Source organism: Cydia amplana, chromosome 25 (assembly GCF_948474715.1).
Source record: "Cydia amplana chromosome 25, ilCydAmpl1.1, whole genome shotgun sequence".
Lineage (NCBI taxonomy): Eukaryota > Metazoa > Arthropoda > Insecta > Lepidoptera > Tortricidae > Cydia > Cydia amplana.
In genome coordinates this window covers 65,391-89,620 of record NC_086093.1, presented here as the reverse complement: position 1 = coordinate 89,620, position 24,230 = coordinate 65,391, and the positions used below count along the sequence as shown (strand labels likewise).

The 24,230-nt window shown below is 40.9% G+C and overlaps 1 protein-coding gene across 1 annotated transcript in view; it reads right to left on the bottom strand.

Annotated features, from left to right (window-relative positions):
• LOC134659513 (cytochrome P450 4d2-like) overlaps positions 1-24,230 on the bottom strand; it is a 33,726-nt gene that overhangs the window by 1,087 nt on the left and 8,409 nt on the right. The window contains exons 5-9 of the mRNA XM_063515172.1: positions 13,707-13,903; positions 12,020-12,068; positions 6,770-6,968; positions 6,003-6,154; positions 4,343-4,522 (exon numbers count right to left, since the gene is read on the bottom strand). Of these exons, the coding sequence (XP_063371242.1) occupies positions 4,343-4,522; positions 6,003-6,154; positions 6,770-6,968; positions 12,020-12,068; positions 13,707-13,903 (777 nt within the window). The remainder of the gene's footprint in view (positions 1-4,342; positions 4,523-6,002; positions 6,155-6,769; positions 6,969-12,019; positions 12,069-13,706; positions 13,904-24,230) is intronic.

The following is a 24,230-nucleotide window of genomic DNA, read 5'->3' as shown; positions in this document are numbered from 1 at the left end:
TTTCTACGAAGCCAACACCGCCCTGCACTTATCAAGATAGGCTTGGAGGTACCGCTGGTGAACTCTGTACCTAAACCGAGATGGAACTTCAGTAAAGCTGACTGGGATTCATACAAGCAGCAGATGGACGCCAACATCAGGTGGATTAAACCCGACATATCCAACTATAACAGGTTCTGCGGAATTGTGTTAAGCACAGCAAAGAAATTCGTTCCAAGGGGTTACCGTAAGGAATACATCCCCGGATGGTCCTCAGAGACCGAAAATGCGTACCGCTCGTACCTTGCTACACAGAACGCCGATACAGCTAACGAACTGATAGCTAAGCTGGACGAGTGCCGCAGACAGAAATGGTTGGGAAATGTCGAGAGTATGGACTTCACCCATTCGAGTAGAAAAAGCTGGGCGCTGCTAAGAAAACTGGGTGGCGCCTCGGAACCAGAAAGGAAGGAGCCCACTGTCCACCCGGATGCGGTGGCGGAGCGTCTTAAACAAGTCACAAGAAGCGCATCTGTTGATAAAGTTTTAGCGAAAACCATCCGACGAAAAAACCAAACTACAGTACACACCAATCAACAAAATGACCTTTTGGATCGCTCCTTCACCCCCGAAGAGGTTTCCATAGCTCTGAAGCAAACGAAGTGCGGAAAGTCAGCCGGTATCGACAATATCTACCCCGAATTCCTCACCCACTTGGGTAAACGAGCCATCCGATGGCTGGCTGACTTCTTCAACCACATTTACAACTCCGCCACTCTGCCCTCTGTTTTTATGAAATCTAAAGTTATAGCGATTCTCAAGCCTGGGAAAACTCCTGACGACGCAGCAAATTATCGACCTATATCTCTTCTAAGCGTTACGTATAAATTGCTGGAACGCCTTTTGTACAATCGGCTGAAGGATATGGTAGATCAAGAAATACCAATCGAACAGGCGGGTTTCCGGGCTGGTCGCAGCTGTGCAGACCAGGTTCTCGCGCTCACCAGCCATATAGAGGCGGGTTTTCAGAGAAACCAGAAAAACCTCGCAGCTTTCGTGGACCTGAAGGCGGCATACGACACGGTCTGGACAGACGGTCTGCTATTCAAGTTTAGCGAAGTAATACCATCGGCAAAGATCCTCCGTCTCCTCAAAAGTATGCTAGGCCCGCGCAAAATCAAGGTTCTTCTTGGAGACAGGGAAAGTCGGTATAGACTGTTGAAGAACGGACTCCCTCAAGGATCGGTGCTGGCTCCTCTCCTCTTTAACATATACACCCGGGACATGCCCGCTACGAATAGTGACAAATTTTTGTACGCTGACGACTTGGCTCTCACAGTTCAAACTAAGGACTTCAAAACTGGGGAAATGCTACTGACGCAAGATCTACAAACTCTTAACGAGTACTATACCAAATGGAGACTCTGCCCAAACCCCACAAAAACCGAAGTAGCCGCTTTCCACCTATCTAACAGCCTAGCACGAAGAGAAGTAGACGTCACGTTTTGCGGAAAAAGACTCCAGCATAATTTCTACCCGAAGTACCTGGGGGTCACCCTCGACCGATCTTTGACCTACAAGCCCCACCTCGAGAACATAGGTCAGAAGCTAAAAACTAGGGTGAACCTTATCAATAAACTCGCTGGAACAACCTGGGGAGCAAGAGGCCGTGTCTTGCGAACCTCTAGCTTGGCTCTAGTCTACCCTACAGCCGAGTACTGCGCCGCAGTATGGTACAAAAGCGCACACACTGATAAAGTCGACGTCCAGCTCAACCGTGTTATGCGCACGATAACGGGTTGCTTATTACCAACGCCTGTACAATGGCTCAATGGCTGTTCTATCCCATATTGCGCCGCCAGATCTACGCAGAACACACGCCGCCTCAAGGGAATGGGAGAAGTCTAGAAAAGGAACGCTTCCCATTAACAAAACACTTGATAACCTCCCCAACGCGCGCCTCAAATCTCGTAGACCTATCTGGTCAGATTCCCAAATACAAGGTCCAGAATGTTTCTGTGTTAACCAGGAATGGACGGAAAGCTGGAACTCGAACAGTACACAAACTCAGTTTTCGAATAACATCGACATCAATCCAACACAAGAACCACCCGGCCTAGATGAGCCGCGAAAGATCTGGGTTACACTCAACAGAATAAGGTCCGACGTCAGCTGCTGTAACCACAACCTCCACAAATGGGGATACAAGCCCTCACCAAACTGTGACTGTGGCGCGCCAGACCAAACAACTACGCACATAGTTAAAGAATGCCCCAGGAGACGTTTTTCGGGAGGCATGAAAGATCTGCATGCAATAACTACGGATGCCAGGGTTTGGCTGTCAAACCTAGATATTAAGCTCTAATTAGATGTACGCATATTGTTAACCCTTATAAATTTGATTTTATTTTTCAATAAAGCCATACGATAATAATAATAATACCACCTGAAATCGACGGTTACAGTTATTTACAATTTAAATGAGACGGATGTTAGTGTGGGATGCTACTGGCACCGTCCCACCTCCAACGGACTAATGTAAAATCGGGCGAGGCGGCGGAAAGCGCCGAAATTTTAAAACGTAACAAATATAAGACCCTCGGTAGAGAGTACCATTTTGTACCATTTGGAGTTGAAACTCTAGGTCCATGCCCATGGGGTCCCAGCGCGCATAAGTTGTTCGCAGAAATCGCGAAGCGTCTGGTTGACGTAACTGCGGTGACCGAAGAGCTGGCGGCTACCTCGCACAACGTATCAGCATTGCGATATAGTGAGGAAATGTCGCCAGCATCCTTGGTACAATGCCTCAAGGGCCTATTTTAGATTTAAGCTAGTTATTAATTTCTTTTAGTAATACCACTGTATATATATCTTGTTTGTAAATAAATGATTTTATTATTAAAAAGAAAAAAAAAAATGTCATTTACCGCATGCCACCAACGACATTTTTTAACCACAGGTCTCTTGAAACCTCCACCATCAAGTACCTCTACGCTCCACTATTGGGCAAAGGCCTACTCTCAAATGAGCTCATGTGCTTGCTCAGGGGTCGGCAAACTTTTGAGATGGAGAGTCAACCGCAGTAGAAATCACTAGTTTTAGGAACCTCAAAAAGCCGCAAACGTTGTTTTTCTTCGTCTGGGAACTTCAGTTAATATTTTGAGTGCCTTGAAGAGCTGCAAGCGGCTCGGGGGCCGCAGTTTTCCGACTCCTGCGTTAGCTAAATCGTAGAATCGTAGAAACACCAAAGGTATTCAAATTTCTGGCCTTAAACTGCATCATCCGACACATGAAGATGGTCGAACATTACCTACTTGGTGGGGACATTAGAAAGGTGTCGGGTACGAACCGTACGAGTACGAGACGCTATTATTTTATCACTTCTGAAGTTCTGATAGAGCTATGAAGCCGATATATTTAGTATGATAACGTTTAATAACTTAGTTTTAAATTCAACGGTATGTAATACAGATTTCTGCTGGTTATCCGTTTTCTGGAGCTCCACGTCGTCTGTAATACTTGGGTTTGCGGTGCAGGACACCAACATGTACGTACCAACAGGCCTATGGAACTCTCCGCGCGAGCTCCGTTTTATACCTACGAATCTTTTCCCTTCACGGTAGAAAAGCAAGCCAGTTGGTTGCCACACGCGCTCACGCACGCACGTGGCATCGCCGCGCGCTCGAATATCCTAAAATATGTGCGAAAGAAATGTCTTCGTCACGAACAAATAACACAACTTGGAGTATGGATGAATGCAGAAACAACAAAACTAATCAAAAATACTGTTTTTGCTCTTCCGATAGATAGGAAAAGTAAGTAGACATTCTCAATACAAGTACTTATACCAATTGTTTTTATTTTTACGATAGTTGCAAGCTACAAGCTACGTAAGTGGTATTGAATTATTGATTCATTGCGCGGTTTATAAAACGGCGTAAACACTGCGTTTACTGCAGGGAGATATGACGTTTTAAAATGTCTCGCAGTCACTCGTCGGAATGAAACGCATAAATGGAATATTGTAATTACTAATTGCAAGTATTGCAACTTATCTTGCTCATGGTTATTTTACGCTATGCTTTTATATGGCCAGTTCTAATGCTAGTTTGACAATTAAAAATTATTTGTACCTACCTAAGTAGGTAGGTATCTTCTATAGAATCTATAGTTTAAGTAGGTACTTATTAACCGAACCGAAGACAATATTAGGTACTTATTTGTAAAATCGTTTCTAAGCGTCGGCAACAACCCTAGCGTTGCGCCGGTATGCGCGGTGCGAGGAGCGGCGCGTTGAAGGTCATTCCATTGTATTTTAGAAATAAGTATCTGTTCGTAAGAACTATTATATAATCTGTGGTACCGATGCAGTTCCTCAGCGAGTAGCTGAAGGCCGCGAACTGCGCGGAGTGCTTCAGGGGCCCTTCCAGGAACCTCTCGGGCCGGAACTGCTCCACGTCGTCGCCCCAGTACTTGGTGTTGCGGTGCGTGGCCCAGAAGTGCAGCACCAGCCCCATCCCGGGGTGTAGGGTCGCGCCGTTCGCTGGAAACACAGAAGGAGGGAACTTAAAATACTTATTACTTATATCAACCCGGTATCCGAGTTCAAATCCTGGTATGGGCATTTATTCATGTGATGAGCACGGATACCTGTTTGTTTCTTGTGTGTCCCATGTCGCTACATGCCATGAGATAAACGACTTCTTCCCCAACGCTGAGATTTGTCGCCAGTATTACCAGTATGTCGCTATTAGGTCGCTAGTCGCCGGTACGTTACCATTATGTCGCTATTATATTTTAAAGGATATAAAAGGCTGGTGCGGGTCGTCGGATGGCATTCAATTTCAATCATCGGACAAGCAGTACGTGGCTTGAATACTGGTAAGTTGAAGTTTCTTTGTCTTTGCTAGGAGAATATCCTGGTAAATTTAAGCTTGGAAATCGTTGAAGTCGGCAGTAAATAGTAATTGAGACTTAAGTCTTGTTAAATGTGTTTAACCCATTCATGGCCACGAACCGCCGAGCGTACACAATACGCCAGGCCACCATACAAATCGTTTTTAGCTAAAACGCATGACTCAGCTTATGGGTCTCGAGCCTGGCGCGAACGGTAAATAAATCGCCGCTTATGAAGCCGGCCAGTTGGACAGTATTATGCAACATTTTTACTAACCACCGATTTTCTGTGCCTATCAAAAAAGAAACTAATTATTGCAGTTTGTAGGAGTGAATGCTTACCATCATCCAAACAGTAATCAGTTGTAAAATGGTACAATATCAAACAGCTTCAACATGAAATAAGCTTTAAAACCAGCCAATAAAGTTTATTTTAGCCTGCTACGGAAACATTAGCAGTTTTTACAAGTAGCGCCAGGCCACGGTGACCCATACCTTGAGCCCTGTCAATAACTTCTGAAATATATATATTTTTTGTATGTTTTCAATATAGATTTTTCTGTTTGCTTGCATCGCATTATGTATCTAGAGTTTCAGTATATTTACTATATTGCACTGATAGTAAACCAAACTTGAATATTCGAGACCCTGTTTTCATTAAAAAAAAACGTGTTTATAATTTTTATCCTAATATGCCTTATAGAAATGATTGTTAGCTTATATGTTACTTACGTTATTACATCAAATTACGTTTCGTTTAAGTTTAAATCAGAATTTATTCAGGACTCACATGTGAGTCACTGGCCCTGCGGAACTGTTTGAGCATGACCCATACGCTGAGTCGCTGGCCCTGAATGGGTTAATATATTCCAGTGCTCTAGTTCGCACTCTTCCTGGTTGCGGGGGGACTTTTTTTGTGATGGATACATTGCACAAACAAAAAGTCTAGATATATACGCGGTTAGGGCGGCTTATTCCCTGCCTGTCTTTCGGACGCAGAGAGGGGAGTCGAGTACACTGGCTGTTAGGTTGCTTCTTCGTTTTCGCCAGCCGAACTTTATAGTTTATTGTTTGTCGATGGCACAAACGGTATGTGTTGCAATATTGAAATTGAATTAGATACGCACGTAGTACAACAGTCTCATGCACGTCCCTGACTACGACGGGCGCCGGGGGATACAGCCGGAGGGTCTCCTTGATGACGGCCTCCATATATTTCAGCTTCGGCAGATCCTGCCACGTCACCGGCCGGTCCGAGTCGCCAAATACCTCCTTTAATCTAGTGAGAAATTTTTATAAGTTTATATTACATTACATGGGCATAATAACTATAATGTCATCGGTCACGGCTGAATCATGCCATCTATGAATTGAATTGAAATCATTTATTTCGAACAATAGTCCAATAATGTGTTAGTAACATAAATACTAATTCTTAAAGCTATGGCATGTTCTATCTATATGGACTAATGATTACGTTAAATGATTCGTTGATCGTGCCATCCTCGACAAAATGTGTTACTTAGTAACACCTGAGTAGCGTTCGTAAGTGTCGTCGAATGCTTTGTCGCGACAGGAGAAAGATGACATCGACAACAATTGAAGCGATGCTAATGATGCTATCAATCAATCTTCAGACGAGAAGGAACGAGAGAAGGTGTTGAAATAGGGAAGGAACCCCAAAAAAATGTTTTTTCTTATTTTTAGTTTACCATTTTGTTGGTATGATTGCATCCATGCCAAATTGCAGCTTTTTAGCACTAAACGGTCATGGGGCAAAGCTGCTGACAGAGAGAAGGATATGGTGAATCTATAAGAATTCCTTATAGACTACTGAACTCTAAAAAAAAATGGTAAAAAATGGAACCGCTAATGAAAACCACGAAATGCGTACTCTTCGTAGACCTTGTCCTGCACCCTGGGATGGCGGGTCAGCATGAGGGCGACGAAGGCGGTGCCGACGGCCGAGGTGTCCGTGCCGGCCGACACGATGGACATGATCTCCTCGCGCAGCTCGATGTCCGTGTAGCCCCGCTCTCCCCCGGAAGCCACGATCATCATGTCTAGGAAGGTTTTCTTGCGGGCTTTGAGATCTAAATTCAATATGAAAATATTTTAATTTGTGTTATTTCAAGTACGATTAGACACACTATACTAGTTAAATTACAAACATCAAACATCAACATTTATTCAGCAAATAGGCTACAAGGGCACTTTTACTGTCAACATGGAATTTACATACAGCAAAAAAAACACATCAACAATTATAAAATACAACTAAGCCACAAATATCAAATCAAACTAAAGTATTACATAGAGATGTATAAAGTCTCTAAATGTCGAATTACAAAAAACGCTATAACAATAGTAACTTATTGAAAAAAAAAAAAAACACAAAGATACAAAAACTATTATTCCTTTTATTATTATTCTCTTTATTTATTTTAACTCTTAGGCTAGGTTATTTTATAATATGGATATAAAAATAAAATACAAAAACACTTACAAAAACAATACACAATACGTATAAACATATTATAAAAAACCTAACCTAGGGTGCCGCCAGCAGCGGGGCAAGGCCCAAGCTGCCGGTGGTCAGGGCTGCAGAGAGAGGAACCGGCGGACTATCCGCGCCGTGTCCAAGATCACCGCCTTCTGCATCTGACCCTTGATCCAACCACCTAGCGAGAGTCTCTCAAGATGTTGGTCGAGACTCTTCGCTATTAGACCGTTCGCTGAAACAACTATCGGGACAATGATCGTCGAATCAACATCCCACATGGCGGTTATCTCGTGAGCCAAGTCTAGGTACTTACTAGACTTGTCCTTCTCGGCTTTCACGAGATTCTCATCATGGGGGATGGTGATGTCAACGAGCACGGCCCGGCGCTGCGATCGATCTATTATCACAATGTCAGGCTTATTGGCTACAATAGTCCTGTCAGTGATGATAGATCGATCCCAATAGAGCGTGGCACGACCATTCTCGAGAACTTGCGCAGGTGAATACTTGTAGTACGGTACTTCGCGGTCCACAAGGCCGTATAGAAGAGCAAGCTGCTGGTGAATAATCCTGGCTACGAGATTATGTCTGTGCAAGTACTCGCCGTTAGCAAGATGAGAACAACCGGAAATGATATGCCTGAGTGACTCTCCGGGACGGCGGCATGCCCGACAAATGTCGACCGTACCGTCCTTCAGGATATATTTCCGATAGTTGTTCGTCATCATAACTTCGTCCGCAATTGCACAGGCAAAACCCTCGGTTTCTCCGAAGAGATCCCCGAATCGTAACCAGTTCACCGACGCGAGCAGGTCCACATCGGGTCCCGTGAGGGCCTTGTAGAACCGCCCGTGTAGCACCTTACTCTCCCATGCCGTCTTGCGATCCGCAGTACTTAGTACCACAGGTTTGCGCCAGTTCTCGTTTGCCAAGGAGAGCGGCGTGAGGTTCCTGTCTACTGCCACCACATCACGATGCATCCCACACTGGTTGTTAAGGAAATAATTCCTGAGATTGTACACCTCGCGGTTGTGGAGATCCTTGGCGTTTAGGAAGCCTCGGCCACCACATTTCCGTGGGATGTACAATCTCATAACTGACGAGCGTGGGTGTAGCATGCGATGCGCGGTGAGCAGTGATCGGACCCTCCGATCCAGGGCATCCAGCTCGGTCTGAGTCCACCTTAGTATGCCAAAGGAGTATGTGAGTAGGGGCATTACCCAGGCGTTGAAGGCGCGCACTTTGTTGCCTCCTGACAAAAGACTGTTAAGGACTTTTGTGAGCCGACTGAAAAAGCGCTCCTTCACCGACCGTCTAATACCCTCGTCCTCAATACCCAACGACTGTGACATACCAAGGTATTTATAGGTTTCTGATTCAGAGATAGATCTGAAAGACATTGTCTCAGAAGGTTGTAAATTTGTTGAATTTACAACCCTCCCCCGCTGTACATGCATAACCGCACATTTATCGACACCAAACTCCATGTTGATGGCACTACTGAAGACTTCGGTGGTTTTCAGTAGCTCCGTCAAGTCTCGGCTATTTGGTGCAAATAATTTGAGGTCATCCATGTACAGAAGGTGAGAAATGACTTCACCCTCTCTCCGAAGCCGGCAACCTAGTCCCAAATCCTTCAGCAGGGTGCTGAGGGGATTCAGAGCTAGGCAGAACCATAGGGGACTCAGACTATCACCCTGAAATATTCCTCGCTCAATCCTTATGAAATCCTGCGGGCCAGGGCGGTCATCCCCGCCTCCTGGTTGACGAAGGACTGTGGTCCACTGTCTCATACACGCGCTTAGAAAGGCTCTCAAAGCTGCATCAACTTTATACAGCTCTAAGACCCTCCCCAGCCATGAATGAGGCACCGAATCATAGGCCTTCTTGTAGTCAATCCAAGCGGCTGAGAGGGCCTCCTTGTTCCGCCGGATTTGTTGGCAAATGGTCATGTCTATGAGGAGGAGCTCTTTAGTACCACGGGACCCAACCCTACATCCATTTTGAGCGGGGGCCAAAATATTGTTAGCGACAATGTGCGCGTTGATTTTTGTCCTCAAAATGGATGTAAGGAGCTTATAAAGTGTAGGTAAGCACGTGATGGGTCTGTAATTCTTCGCTTCCGTGGTACTACCGGACTTATAGAGCAGGAAGGTGACACCAGTTGTTAAGGAAGGTGGGAGAGAACCAAGCTCGAGGGCTTGTTGAAATTGTGCTGCCAAGCACGAGTGCGAGCATCGGAACCATTTTAGCCAGAAGTTGTGCAATCCATCCGGCCCAGGACTTTTCCAGTTCTGGGCCGTGCGGATGGCACAACTTACGTCATCGGGGGTGATAGTGACTACCCCCATAGGTTCGATGGACTCGCACTCACGCTCGACAACATTCATCCAACCCCCCTCGGTGTGTCCGACAGGCACCGACCAGATGCTACGCCAGAAGTCAGTCATGACAGTAGGATCCGGCGGCTGCGTGTCGGACTCACGAAGGTTGGTTTCCTCCCACTTTCGGTACACCTTCCTTTGGTCACTCTGGAAAAGACGATTCTGCTGGAATCGATCCACACGCTCTCTGTAGCGGCGAATACGGTTTGCCCATGCGTAGACTTTCTGCTTTAGAAAGTCGATGCGCTCCATAACGTTGGCCATGTAGTCGCGGGGCCTGATATCCGTCCCCGCAAACGCCTGGTTTACAAAGCGCATTACTCGGGGGCGATTGTTGCCCCCCCTGAAGCAGATCAGCTTTGCGATAAGAGTCCTAAAGGAGCTGATACGTCGCTCGATCCGTATTTGCCATGCGGGGGCACCTCCGGCGGTCCTAGGTGCACGTTCAGAGTCCGGAAACTTGACTCGTGCAACACGGCACGCCGCGATGGCTCCGCAATACATGATCGCGTGCGTATCATCTAAATCTTTACTAGTCCGTAGATATGGCTCTAGTAAAGCGTTTAGGGCTCCCATTAGCGCTAGATTGCGTCTATTCATAGGCAAACGTGGTAATCGTGGCCTAGTGTTGGGAGTGGAGCGATACTGCGTAATCGCCTCATCCAGAGTCCTCCTCAGATGCTCATTGGCTGTACTACTCACACTCTGCGCGATCTCCTCCTCGTCGGCGTTGAGATCCACCCGCGGTGCCCCCGGTGTCTGGTCGGGTGCGGGCACCGAATCCGGCAACGTCGCGGGCGGGTCCCGCGCCGAGGTGGAGGCCGCGCGAGCAGAGAGAGCCTCCAGGCGAAGCCGATCAAGTGTCGAGTCATCCAACCGCTTTAGCCGCTGAATGACGCGCACCTGATCCGATAATCGTTGCTCCGACACGGTGATGGTGGGTTCAAGAGCCTGAAACAGAGGCAGTATTCTTGAACGATAGGCGGATAGTTGTGTTCCCCCCTCTGTAGCCCCATAATAGGCGCGCATGACATTCTCGTTCATTTGCCGAGTCCATCTCATGCGACGCACTATACCACCGGCAGCGGGAGCCGTGGGCGGGGCAGGATGTCCCGCAGGCCCCAAGCGTGCCGGCAGCGGTGGCCGCCCTCGTCGCGCAGGTGGTCGTGGCGGCGGCGGCGGCGGCCCGCTCTCGTTACTGGACCCGTCTGTGTCAGGCGCCGTTGTGAACTCGTCACCTGACGACGGTGTGGACGAGGAACTGGACGAGGCGGGCGGGGGTGGTGGGCGTGCGCTTGTTGTTGCCGCTTTTGCTCGACTCCTCGTTATCATTTCTTATTGTGGTGGTTTTGCCAGTGAAGTATGACAAATGTCAACATAGGTCACAACGCACCCATGGTCGCGATGTTTTTAATCATAATTATCAATTGTCCGCATGATTTACGCATAACTCGGTTCACACATGAGTATTTAACAGTATTTTAAGGCAAAAACCACATTTAAAAATATATTTTATCAAAAGAAATGTAAAAGGACGTCTGTCAGTGTCAGCGGTTTTTTTTTTTTTTTTTTTTTTTTTTTTTATTATTATTATTATTCTCTTTATTTATTTTTCCTCTTAAGTTAGGTTATTTATAATATGAATATAAAAGTAAAATATAAAAACACTTACAAAACAATAAAAAAATACATATAAACACATTATAAAAAACCTAACCTAGAATGCCGCCGGCAGCGGGGCAGGGCCCAAGCTACCGGTGGTCAGGGCCGCAGAGAGAGGAACCGGCGGACTATCCGCGCCGTGTCCAAGATCACCGCCTTCTGCATCTGGCCCTTGATCCAACCACCTAGCGAGAGTCTTAACTATAATCTAAAATTATTTAGAGATGTAAATGTCTCTAAGTGACGAAACACGACAATTGTCACGAAATTCCGACACAGAACTCATTTCCTGTCAAGAATTACCGACAATTCTTTTGAATCTTGTGACAATTGTCAGAAACTTCGCAAGAGAAATATCTGTTTTTCTCCCGATGTAATAATGTTTTTTTAAATAATACAATGATGGTGGCAAACAGGAATACGGCCCGCCCGATGGTAAGCGGTAACCGTAGCCCATGGACGCCTGTGACGTCAGCAACAGTGATGTTTTACAATTGTCGCACCTGTCACCGTGGTGAAATTGGGGCCAGTAGTAAACCACAATAAATGTCATATACGTTTCTCCTTTCCTCTTAGTACTCAATGAGGTACCTACCCTCGTCAGCCCCCTGTTCTGCCAGTTGTTTTCTTCTGTCACGTATAACCTATAACAAACACAAAATAGCCATTACTATACATATAATACTTAGCTGGTGTTGGAAGGAACTCGAGACTTTTGAGTTTTGAGACGGCACAAAAAAAAACTTAAGAGTCTTTTAAGTCTCGAGTCGAGTCCTTTATTGCGTTTTTTAAGCGTAATTTAAAAGGACTCGAGCGTCCAAATAAATATTCCGTCAACAATTTTATAGGTTTGAGTTTTGGGAATGACCCATGAATTTTACATAGAGAAAATGCTTTTAGATTTTTTTGTAAACGACAGTTCTCTGAAAAGGACTCAAGTCTCTGCAAAAAACTGTTCTCAAGTTGAAGAGAACTTTTTAAGCTTAGATTCGAGTCCTGACTGAGTCCAGTGTTAAAGCAGAGGACTCAAATCTTAACCAACACTAATAATAGCAAGTTTTGTCAAAATTCGGATGGATCTCTCGCGTCAAATGATGGTCCCTATGACAGTTTATTTTTAACCAACTACCAAATCTCAAAAGAAGGAGGTTATCAATTCGGTTTTTTTTTTTTTTTAATGTTTGTCACTCCATATATTCTTTATTCGTCGATCATAGGTGTAGACAACATGATATTGCATATGATGGTAAAAAAGAAAAATTGTTACACTATGTCGTACCCAAGGGCATACATCCTCTTCCTTATATTTGGTATTTATTTATTTAAGCGTATGGCGTAACATTATTATGTAGTGAAGCAAGGTTTTTAAGCTACATTTATGTCAAGCTCAAGTTCTGATGTTGGCATCCATAAAGAATCGAGGGAACTCCTCAAATATGCCTCAAATCATAATATTCATAATAGAGATTTTTGTCATCAGAATATCAAGCATTTACATTTTAAAACTGTCGCATTTGATGAAGTGGAACTGGTGTTGATGATCAGAACGGAAAGTAACTCTTCAACGACGCATATTTCACTTTTGGCGATTTGTCCTCTTCGTTATGTTTGTTAAGCAAGTAAGTTCTGAAGGAACATTTTTATTAAGATCTAGTTCTGAATTCTGATGATGGGTTCCATGCGGTCCAACTCCTCATATTGATAGCTTCAGATCCAGACCTTGAACATTGATACGTACCCGAAGTGCAAAATTTTTTAGTGACATGACAGTTTGGCCAGAAGGGCCGAGTCTTACAGAATGATGCATCAAAGAAAAACTTAAAACTAAAAATGGAAAAATAAAATTAATCTTTAAATAAAATTAAAACAGACTTCAAAAAGGATAAAATAAAATATTATCCCGTTTTATATGCGCTAGTAATTGAAACGTTTGATGTTCGTGCCAAGCCAAATTTTAATAGCGGTAACAGTGTCAACACTCCGTCAAATCGAATGCCGACCCTGGTGTAGTTTTATAAGAAAGAAAGCCCCATATAAATTTTAGCTTGGCACCAGTATTTGGCTTGGCATCGACTTAAAACATTTAAATTGCTAGCGCATATAAAACGGCATAATATATAGTAATTAATATTTTTTGAAGTCGGTTTTACTTTTTTTTTAAGGTAAATTTTATTTCAACTAAGCCCAACCAATAACAGACTCTAAGAACTGTCATAGGGACCATCATTCAACGCGAGATGGAGTAGATGGAATGCAGTAGATTGTGAAAAAAAAAATCCAACCTTATCAAAAAAGTCGAAAACTATCTTCCTCTGCGTGGTGAAAGGTTTGTAGTGGGGTGTGAGCCTGAAGACCCAGTCCCAGTAGAGCCAGGGCGACAGCATCCGCTTGGCGAGGATCTGGATGATCACGTCGAAGGCCTCGATGAACACGTGGTGCCGCTCCTTCTGCGCGTTCAGCTCGATCCCCAGGACTGTCTCTGAAATTTGACAAGGGAGATCCGTCTAGAAGAGGAAGCCAGCTTTTGATAAGTTGCAGCCCTTCTCCGAACGCAGAACGAACGCAATGTGCGTGCCCGGGCATTGTTAGTGAATTGTTCTTTTTTTTATTGGTTCACCAACAATTGTTTACACTTTGTAAAATATAACTAAACTTTTTGACTATTTTCGCTAAGCGTGACAATTACTTAAAGGTAAACACCACTTTGTATTGAATAAAGTAATAATAATCTGGGAGACCGAGCTTTGCTCGGAAAACATACAAAAACTCAAAAATGCGCGTTTTCCCAGAGGCAAAACCTAGCAAGATCGATTTTTCGCCCCCGAAAACCCCCATATAGCAAATTTCATCGAAATCGTTAGAGCCGTTCCCGAGATCCCCGAAATATATATAAATATGCAAGAATTGCTCGTTTAAAGGTATAGATAGATAATTGCATTTACGTAACATACCGTTTACAATAATCATGCAGGTGCATTTTGACGAGCCACATTATTCAGATAAAACACATGGCCTAACCTAACCCGCGATTTTTAAAATTTGCCGCCTTTTACTACTGACAAGATTTGCTTGACCCAGTATACCTAGGTTGTTATGATCCTATAGACAAACGCCGCGCTTCTAATGAACTTGATTTAGATTTTTAGATTTCACTGGCAGTCATTTTTATATAAAGAACTCGTCGAACAAATCAAAAGCGACCTGGAACATTATTAATGGACCCAAATCAACCCATCCAAAAGAAGGTATTCGACAGATAAAAGTTGGAGATGTAACAGTAACAAAGCCTTTAGATATTGCGCAAACATTTAACAACTATTTTATTGAAAGTATCCATACTGACATTAAGTGTAGTCAAACCAATAATAATAATGATAAAAATCGACATCGCAATCTAATCAAAAACACGCCTAATTCTGTTTTTGTAAGACCGACGAATTTAAATGAAATACTTGTGATTATAAACTCTTTAAAAAATAGAAACAGTACGGGATATGATGACATATCAACGAGAATCATAAAAAAATCCTGTAGTGTTATCATTAAGCCACTCAGTTATATTGTAAATCTTTGCATAGAGACCGGTGTTTTTCCAGATATCATAAAAATAGCTATCGTGAAACCAATTTATAAGAAAGGAGACAAAGAAAACCCAAAAAACTACCGTCCAATGCATTGCTCTCCAATTTCTCAAAAATTATTGAAAAGGTAATACATAACAGGCTCTATCAATATTTTGAAACAAAAAACCTGCTTGCAAATGAACAAAAAGGTTTCCGGAAGAATCGATCAATAAACATGGCTATTTATGACATGCTAAAACCAGTTATGTTAAATGTAGATAAAAGGATTCCCGTCAGTGCTCTCTACATGGACATGTCAAAGGCTTTTGACTTTGTTGATCACAATATCTTACTAGGCAAACTATATCAATATGGAGTACGCGGAAATGTGCATGACCTAATAAAATCATATCTAGACAGTCGTAAACAAATAACGCAAGTCGGTCAATTATGCGTCAAGTCTAAAACTGAAGTTACATATTCGTCAGACATCAGAGAAATAAAGTATGGGGTACCACAAGGAAGCATCCTGGGGCCTCTGTTATTTTTAATATAGGTATATTAACGACGTACCTAGAGCGACCGAATTCCCTATGGTCCTCTTTGCGGACGATAGTACGATAATTTTCTCGGCAAAAAACGCAAATATAGATATAAGCACTTATGAGTCAGACATAAATAGGACATTACATACTGTAATTGCATGGCTTGATGAAAATAATTTAAAAATAAATCTTGACATAACTAAAATAATGAACTTTAAAAAACGGACTACCAAAATAAATAATTTGACTGTAGTTTATAATGACCATATAATAGAAAAAACAAATGCGACAATGTTTTTAGGATTAAGATTAGATAATAAGTTGACATGGGAGAACCAAGCAGAAATAATATGTAATAAACTTAATAAATATTATTTTGCTTTGTATAACTTGCACAAGTTGGTAAACCAATCAGCGGTTCTCACATCATATCATGCCTATGTAACCTCAACATTACGTTATGGAATTATGTTTTGGGGCAATTGTACTGATCGTGAGATGATTTTCAAAAATCAGAAAAAATGTATTCGCGCCGTATGTGGTCAGGGCTTGTTAACGTTACCAATTCACATTATAAAGTAACGTTACTTAACGTTAAAATCATAAAAATACCTTATTACCGGTAGTAAATGGTAACGATACTTGATAACTTAACATTATTATAACGTTAGCTATAAAATAAAACGACGAGTTTCGTTCGAATGATATGAAGTGACTGCTTTATTAACTGAGAAGTTTCTTACATGTTGCGCATAGATGGCGCTAGTAGTTATGCATATTTTGATATTTACAACACCCCCACTCAAAATATATCTTAAAATAACTAAATGGCAAAACAAAATAATGGTTGCCGCTACACTTTTACAATGCCTAAGGCATCCATAAATTTGTAATGCTTAACAGTGCATAAACTTTTTGTAAGTAAATCAGCTGGCATATCAGCTGTGCATAAATATTTTACTATAACAATATCTTTTGTTATCAGGTCTCTACAATAATGAAATCTTACATCAATGTGTTTAGTTCTGTTATGAAATACAGGATTAACTAACAATTTGTGTGCACTTTGATTGTCATTATGCAAAGTAATTTTATACATTTTCTTTGTGATTTCATACTGTAAGTTTCTTAAATATACCGCCTCCTTACAGGCTTCTGAAATACTAACATATTCTGCTTCGGTACTCGAAAGCGATATACATTTTTGTTTACTACAGCTCCAAGATATGACCGATCCAGACATTGTAAAACAAAACCCTGTGTATGATTTCCTATCATTAATATCACTACACCAATCTGAATCTACAAAGCCCTGAATATTGACATTACCATTTTTACAATATCTTAAACCTATATTTTTAGTTTTCTTTAAGTATCTTAGAACTCTTTTTGCATAAATCCACTGTTCTTCATTATTACAGTTATTAAATTGACTAAGGTATGACACAGAATAAGCTATGTCAGGTCGTGTTAAGACCGCTAGGTACATTAAGCTACCTATAAGCTGTTGGTAGGGATTATGGCAGGATGTAACATTTTCCTTCTTACTCTTCAAATTTGCCTCCATTGGAGTATTTGCTGTCTTACATTCTGACATATTGAACTTCTTTAATATCTGATCAATATATTTTTCTTGACTTAGAGTAACAATATTATTTTGTGTATCAAATTTAACTGACATACCAAGACATTCTCTGACTCGACCCAAGTCTTTAATTTTAAAATTACTATTTAACATTTCTTTCAGATGTTTTAATTCCTGTGGGTCATTTGAAAAAATCAAGAAATCGTCTACATATAATGTTACCATGGTTTTATAATTACCAACAATTTTAGTATATAAACATGGTTCTATTTTAGATTTATTATAACCATCGGCTAACATACAACTGTCCACTTTTTTATGCCAAGCACGGGATGCCTGTTTGAGACCATATATAGCTTTATTTAATTTAAGAACCTTTTTGTCATCAGTACAGACTAAACCTTCTGGTTTCTGCATGTATATAGTCTCATCTAGGTCCCCGTTTAAAAACGCTGTCTTGACATCAAGATGAATTACATCTAAGTTTAACTGAACCGACAGTGCAAACAAAAGCCTTAACGTAGTATGTCTAACTACTGGAGAAAATGTCTCTTCATAATCTACACCATACTTTTGAGTACACCCTTTAGCCACGAGCCTTGCCCGATACCGCACATTATTGTCTGAGTCACACTTCTTTTTAAGAACCCACTTACACTTCACTATTGTACCACCACTTGGAGCATCGACAATTTCCCAAGCTTTGTTGTCCTGGAAACTCTGCAGCTCGTCCTGCACAGCCTGTTCCCAAAACTCCTTCTCTGGTCCTTCTAGTGCTTCTTTCAGTGTGAGCTCATTATGAGGTTGGTCATCGTTCATGCACATAAAACCATACATGTCAGGTTTTCTTCTTTGTCTCACTGGAAAATCCCTTCTATTATCTGTATTTGGGTCTTCATCAGAGACTGCCGACTCTTCCGAGGGCACATAAGTTTCATCATTCAAATTTATGCTACCTGTGGAAACAAATGAGTCCTCTAGCTCACTGACCTTGTCTGTGTCCCCCACTGGTTCTGGGCATTGTGGACCTGGGCTCTGCGCAGACTCTTCTAGCATATCATTCACTGGAACAAGAGTTTCTTGGCGAGTATGCTTATCTTCCATAATGATGACATCACGACTAGTTGTGATACTTCTAGTTGTAGGGTTGTATACTCTGTACCCCTTGACATCCTCAGGATAACCAATAAGTATGCATTTTTCTGATTTCTTGTCCCACTTGTGTCTCTTTTCTTTTGGTATATGCTTCATGACTGTGCTGCCAAATATTCTGATGTGAGCAAGATTTGGCTTCTTCCCTGTCCACAGCTCATACGGTGTACGATCATTCAGTCCATTTTTCACAATGCGGTTCTGTAAATAAACAGCACAATTAATGGCTTCTGCCCAAAATTCTTTGCTGAGATTTGCTTCGAACAAGAGGCACCTGGCCTTCTCTGTGACCGTACGTATTGTCCTCTCACTCAGACCGTTCTGTTCGGGCGTGTATGGATTTGACTTCTGATGAATTATTCCGGCTTGCTTTAAATAATTATCGAAATCTAAATTACAAAATTCTCCACCATTATCACTGCGTAGGTTCCTTATTTTCTTTGATGTAAAATTCTCTACCTTTGCTTTATATTTCATAAAACACTGTAGAGCTTCACTTTTATTCTTTAAGAAAAACACATGAGTCATGCGGCTGTAATCATCGATAAAGAGAAGAAAGTACCTGGAGCCTCCAAGAGACGGACTTTCCATGGGGCCTGCAACATCACAATGCACTACATTCAGCAGCTCTGTACTTCTGTTACCTTCATTAGCAAAAGGCAACCGACTCTGCTTTCCCTCGCAGCACACAACACAATTTGACTTGCTAATATCTGCCTTCTCTTCCAACCTGATGCCTTCTACAGCATTCTGCATTTTATTCATGCTATGACTACAAACGTGCCCAAGACGACGGTGCCAAAGGGACGGCGATTCCACTACTGAAGCCACAAAACACGTCACTGTGTCTAGTTTATAAACACCATTTATAAGTGTGGCTGTAGCTACCAATTTCTTCCTCTTATTAAAGATTTTACACCCATTGATCGTAAACTTCACCTTATTTCCTTGTTTTATCAATTGACTAACTGACAAAAGGTTTGTAGTCAGGCTAGGAACACACAGTACATTTTCGACCACTATGTCGTAATCACACTCTTTAGTTGTAGTCGTGATATTCATATTTCCGCTACATATCACAGGCACTCTAGTCTTGTTAGCGACCATAATTTCTTTATCAAAAGAGCCTGAATAACAAGCATCAATCACCCAATGTTTATTGCAAGTAATGTGAGAACTCGCACCGCTGTCAACGTAGAAATCACTTTTCTGAAAGTCTCCGGTATAAAATACAGCACTAAAAGCATGACTTGTTTTGTTTTCACGTTCAAATTTGTCGGCTTTGTCGCATTGATTACGATAATGCCCTTGCTGTTTACAGTTATAACATTTGACGTTGACGTTTCGTTTCTCCTTGACATTGACAGGTGACGTCTGTGCGGCCGCGCCATCCTTGCGAACCACAGACTTGTTATTTTTCTTATGTTGGCTGCCATGTCGGCTGCGGAAACATGCTAGAGCGTTAGTCACATCACTATTTTCCGGTTCCATGTCCATCAACTTAGCTTTAATGGCGTCCGTTGTGATTTCTATGCCGGCGTGTTCGATCGCCATTATCATCGGCATATATTTTTCACTCACCGTTAACGTTAATTTTACCGGTAATTTTACTTTTTATTGCAGGGCTTGTTAACGTTACCCATTTCACATTATAAACTAACGTTACCAAACTAACGTTAACACTATCATTCTTTAAGCTGATATTTGCTTGTAATTTCATACACAATTTTAAGGCCAGTAGACCTTATTGACCATAAATACGGCAGGGCTTCTGTCAAATTGAAATAGAATCAGTCAAAATTCATTAAAGATAATTATGTACGTTAGTAAAACTCAACTTTAATTCTAGTAGTTAGAGTTCATAGTCTTTTGTCATTATTCTTTATGTTTATCAAATGAAAGAGGTGGTTTTCTACTTGTTTAAGATCTTTGTCCAATATGCATTGCGTATCACTCTCTCATTAAGCAAAATGTGAGACGCAAATACACAATGGACCGAGATTGGACAGATAAAATACCACCCGGCTGTGTCGGAATATATTTGCCAAAATAAGAAGGTTGCAAAACGTCATAAATTAGTTTGTTAAATATGATGGTATAGCTAATTCGTTACTTGGTCGGTTTATATTAGGTACAGGCGTCTTTGATATAATATACGTCAAGATTATATAGGTTGGATAATGTCTTGATTTTTTTTGTGAAATATGGAGGTGTTGCTGAAATGTAATTTAGTCGGATTTGTGCGAAGTTGAGCGTTATGTCAATGCTAATAAAGATGATGGTTTGACTTACGGAAATGAATAATATAATATCATTTTATTTTATATTTCCAATTCCCGTTTCATTTACACCCAATATTAAATCTTTTTCCGTAATAAAATGCGTATATAATTACTGTCATCATCTGTATTTATTTTATTTCTTTAACCCCTTATTCATAAACGCGCTACAAACTTCAATTAGCTAATAATAGTAATAATCGTTTGTCCTTATCTGTCACTTTAACTTATGTATTTGTAAGTAAGGGATAAACATAATTGAACTAAATCAGGCCCGTAAAGTTTATGAATAAAGTGGTTAATCTTTATTGCACAAAAGAAAAACCTTATAGTACAAGAGGCGGACTTAATGCCATAAGGCATTCTCTACCAGTTAACGATGGCTTGTCCTCCGGGCCATTTGATCGATGACCTCCTTTGATTATTTATTTTTAATGGACGCCAAAATCCAGACAGGAACTTCGATTTTGACATTTACCACAGTAATGCAGTCGGTAGCAATGTCGCGCTTCAAAATTGCTGCAGTCGACTGCATTGCTGTAGAAAACGTGAAAAAGGTAATTCAAAGGGTAATAGGGTTATATACACCGCGGGGGTTATTACCCGAAAGATTTAAACCAACGATTTTAGATCCTAATTAGAGTATATAAAGTTATATAACACATAGTCCAAAAACCCTTAATTTAAGAGATATTAATTATTTAAAACAAATCACAAGTTAAAAAATCTCAATTCTAACACACCCTTATGCGTGACGTAGCCACCAACTAATTTTACACGCAGACGCACTAACTGCATGGTTATTAGCCAAATTCGAACTTCTAACGAAATTTTGTTCTGTTCTCAATCACGAGAGTGCAATCTATTTACCTTCACGATAACTGGCTGATAGTTTGACGAAAATGACGAAATTGATGTCAAGATATGCGCAAGATAAAATCTTTAAATTTGATTGACTGTAATAAATAAAATTCGCCATGCCGCATTATCCTCCGGCTCATTTAGCGGATATTCACTTTGTGTACGGATTTGGAAACCCGAAGAACTATGTCAACTATGTGCTTCCGGCACGACGGACCCACTTCAGCCTCGTTCCCAGTTCGTAAATTGGCTAGACGAACAATACCCTGAGAGGTGGATTGGCCGTGGAAGCAACGTCCTAACTTGACCCGCCCGGTCACCCGACTTAACGCCATTGGTTTTTTTTCTATGGGGAACTCTGAAAGATAAGGAAGGAATACTCAACACCAGTGAAGTCTGGAGAAGAATTATTAATAAAAATTCGAACGGCTTCCGAAGAAATAAAGAACACCTTTTGTAAACCTAAATAATGAAATCCGTTTAAAATTAAATCTTTGTGCTGAAAACGGTGGTACACACTTCGAAAACCTAATTCATTCTTCTTCTTCAACCTAGCGTTTTCCCGGTCTAGCGCCAGGGTCCGCTTTCCTGCTCAGCCTTCTCCACTTTGCCCGGTCTTTGGCATCCTCAGGTGTGAAAACCTAATTCATTAAATTAATAAAAAAGCGTAATTGTTTAACATAGTTGTTTATTTTACTTTACTCAGTATAAATCAACACATCGATAATTTAAAATACGTACTGATAAGCATGATCGATATTTTAACAAAAGGTCATTCATTGATTTTAACAAAGTAATCATCCCTTTCCAGTTGTAGTATGAGTTAAAACAATAAGAGACATGATTTCTTTCGGATATAATCATGGTTAATGGCTTTGGTTATCTCACTCAAAGGAAAAGATTTTATCGCAAAGTTTCAACAATAATAACTGCACTGTACCTACTATTGTAGTAATTAATAAAGTTTTGATACAATTTGTGGTATTTTGAGGTGCCAATCAATTGAAATAATTTCAACGTAAACATGATCCTAGACATAACTTGACACTTCTTGTCATGGAACACATGTCACTGCATTCGCCGTGCATCGTATGATATCGGAGTGATTCGTGAAATGTCATGCTCGCTCTCTGTTTCTCTACTTGAGATTAATTAAACTCGCTCACTCTCTGAATAAAGGTTTGTTCACAAAGAAGCGGTAAATTAATATGATTTAATTTGTACTGAAATAGTAGTTTAATTAAAATATATAATTGGACCCATGTTGATATAACATTATTTACGCGTACTGTCGTCAAAAATACGTGGTTTAAATCTTTCGGGTTATTAAATCCCGCGGTGTATAAGATGAAATGATGCATTAATAAAACTTTAGTTAACTAACAATATTATATTAAATCATTAACAACTTTGACAGCACGATCTCTTCGCAGGTAGGTGCTCTACAAGGAGTTTATATTACAACATTATTTCCAAGAAATAATCTCTCATTATTAAATTATACATCGTTGTATAATTTAATAATGTGTAAAAATCGTGAAAGTTTAAATCAGTGTAATCTCTCATTGTTACGAAAATGTTGGTAGGGTGGCTTTAGGTTACTTTTCGTTCATATCGTCTTAATACGTCATATCGTGTTAATACACTCAGTATCAATCAACCTGTAAAGATATTGTAGCCTGGCCTTTTCTCGAAAAGTCTTCTAGAAAAATTTACGCTCATGTCGTCTCGGATATGAGTATATTTATTAGTATTGACGACCGGTCTGGCCTAGTGGGTAGTGACCCCGCCTGCTAAGCCGATGGTCCTGGGTTCGAATCCCGGTAAGGGCATTTATTTGTGTGATGAACACTAATATTTGTTCCGGAGTCATGGATGTTTTCTATGTATATAAGTATGTATTTATCTATATAAGTATGTATATCGTCGCCTAGTACCCATAGTACAAGCTTTGCTTAGTTTGGGGCTAGGTTGATCTGTGTAAGATGTCCCCCAATATTTATTTATTTATTTATTTATTTGGTATCAGTGCATTCAGTATAATATCCTGAACACAAATATATGAGATGACAAGCGCGAAAGTGGTGAGGGTAGTTACTGTGATGCAAAGTTTTTACCATTTTTCTTTTAAACATACCATGTGGGGTACCAAATGAAAGGGCCTTGTGAGTAGATCACAAATATATAACATACTGTAACACTTTTACTACTTAATCCAACAAATTATTTGAAAACGTTCAAAAATTTCACAATGAGTTGATTTCCAACTGCTCTAAATTGACTAAGATAACTTGATCCCAAGTTTCCTTGCAATTATACGTAATCGAGGGCCAGGCTCATACTAGTACTCATGTCGCGATGCGCTATCGCTAACAAAAACTAAGCGTTACGAATTGCTGACATTTGCTTCTTTTAGTTTCTCTACTCAAGCATCGGATGACAGGATCGTTGAAAAGGGACAAACATATCCTTTGACGTTACGTTACTCTTCTCGTGAATTGTCAAATTTTAAAATTCGAAATTAGCTTTGGAATTTGTCCGGGTGGCTATTCGAAGTATAACTTGGTGGACGGTACTTACTAACCAAATAAGCTTGAGATCCAGTATCATAGATAGTTGTAAGACTTCAAGGGTCTATTTATATCTGACTGTGCATCCTGTATTCTAAACGTTTTGTGAATAGATATAAAAATTGACACCTATCATTTTTCACATAAACACAGACACTTTATGCATTGAATTATTAAACCTTAACGCAATGCCATAAGTCATAAGGTATATTTTCCTAATATACCTTGATGCTAATTCGAACTTTGTTATA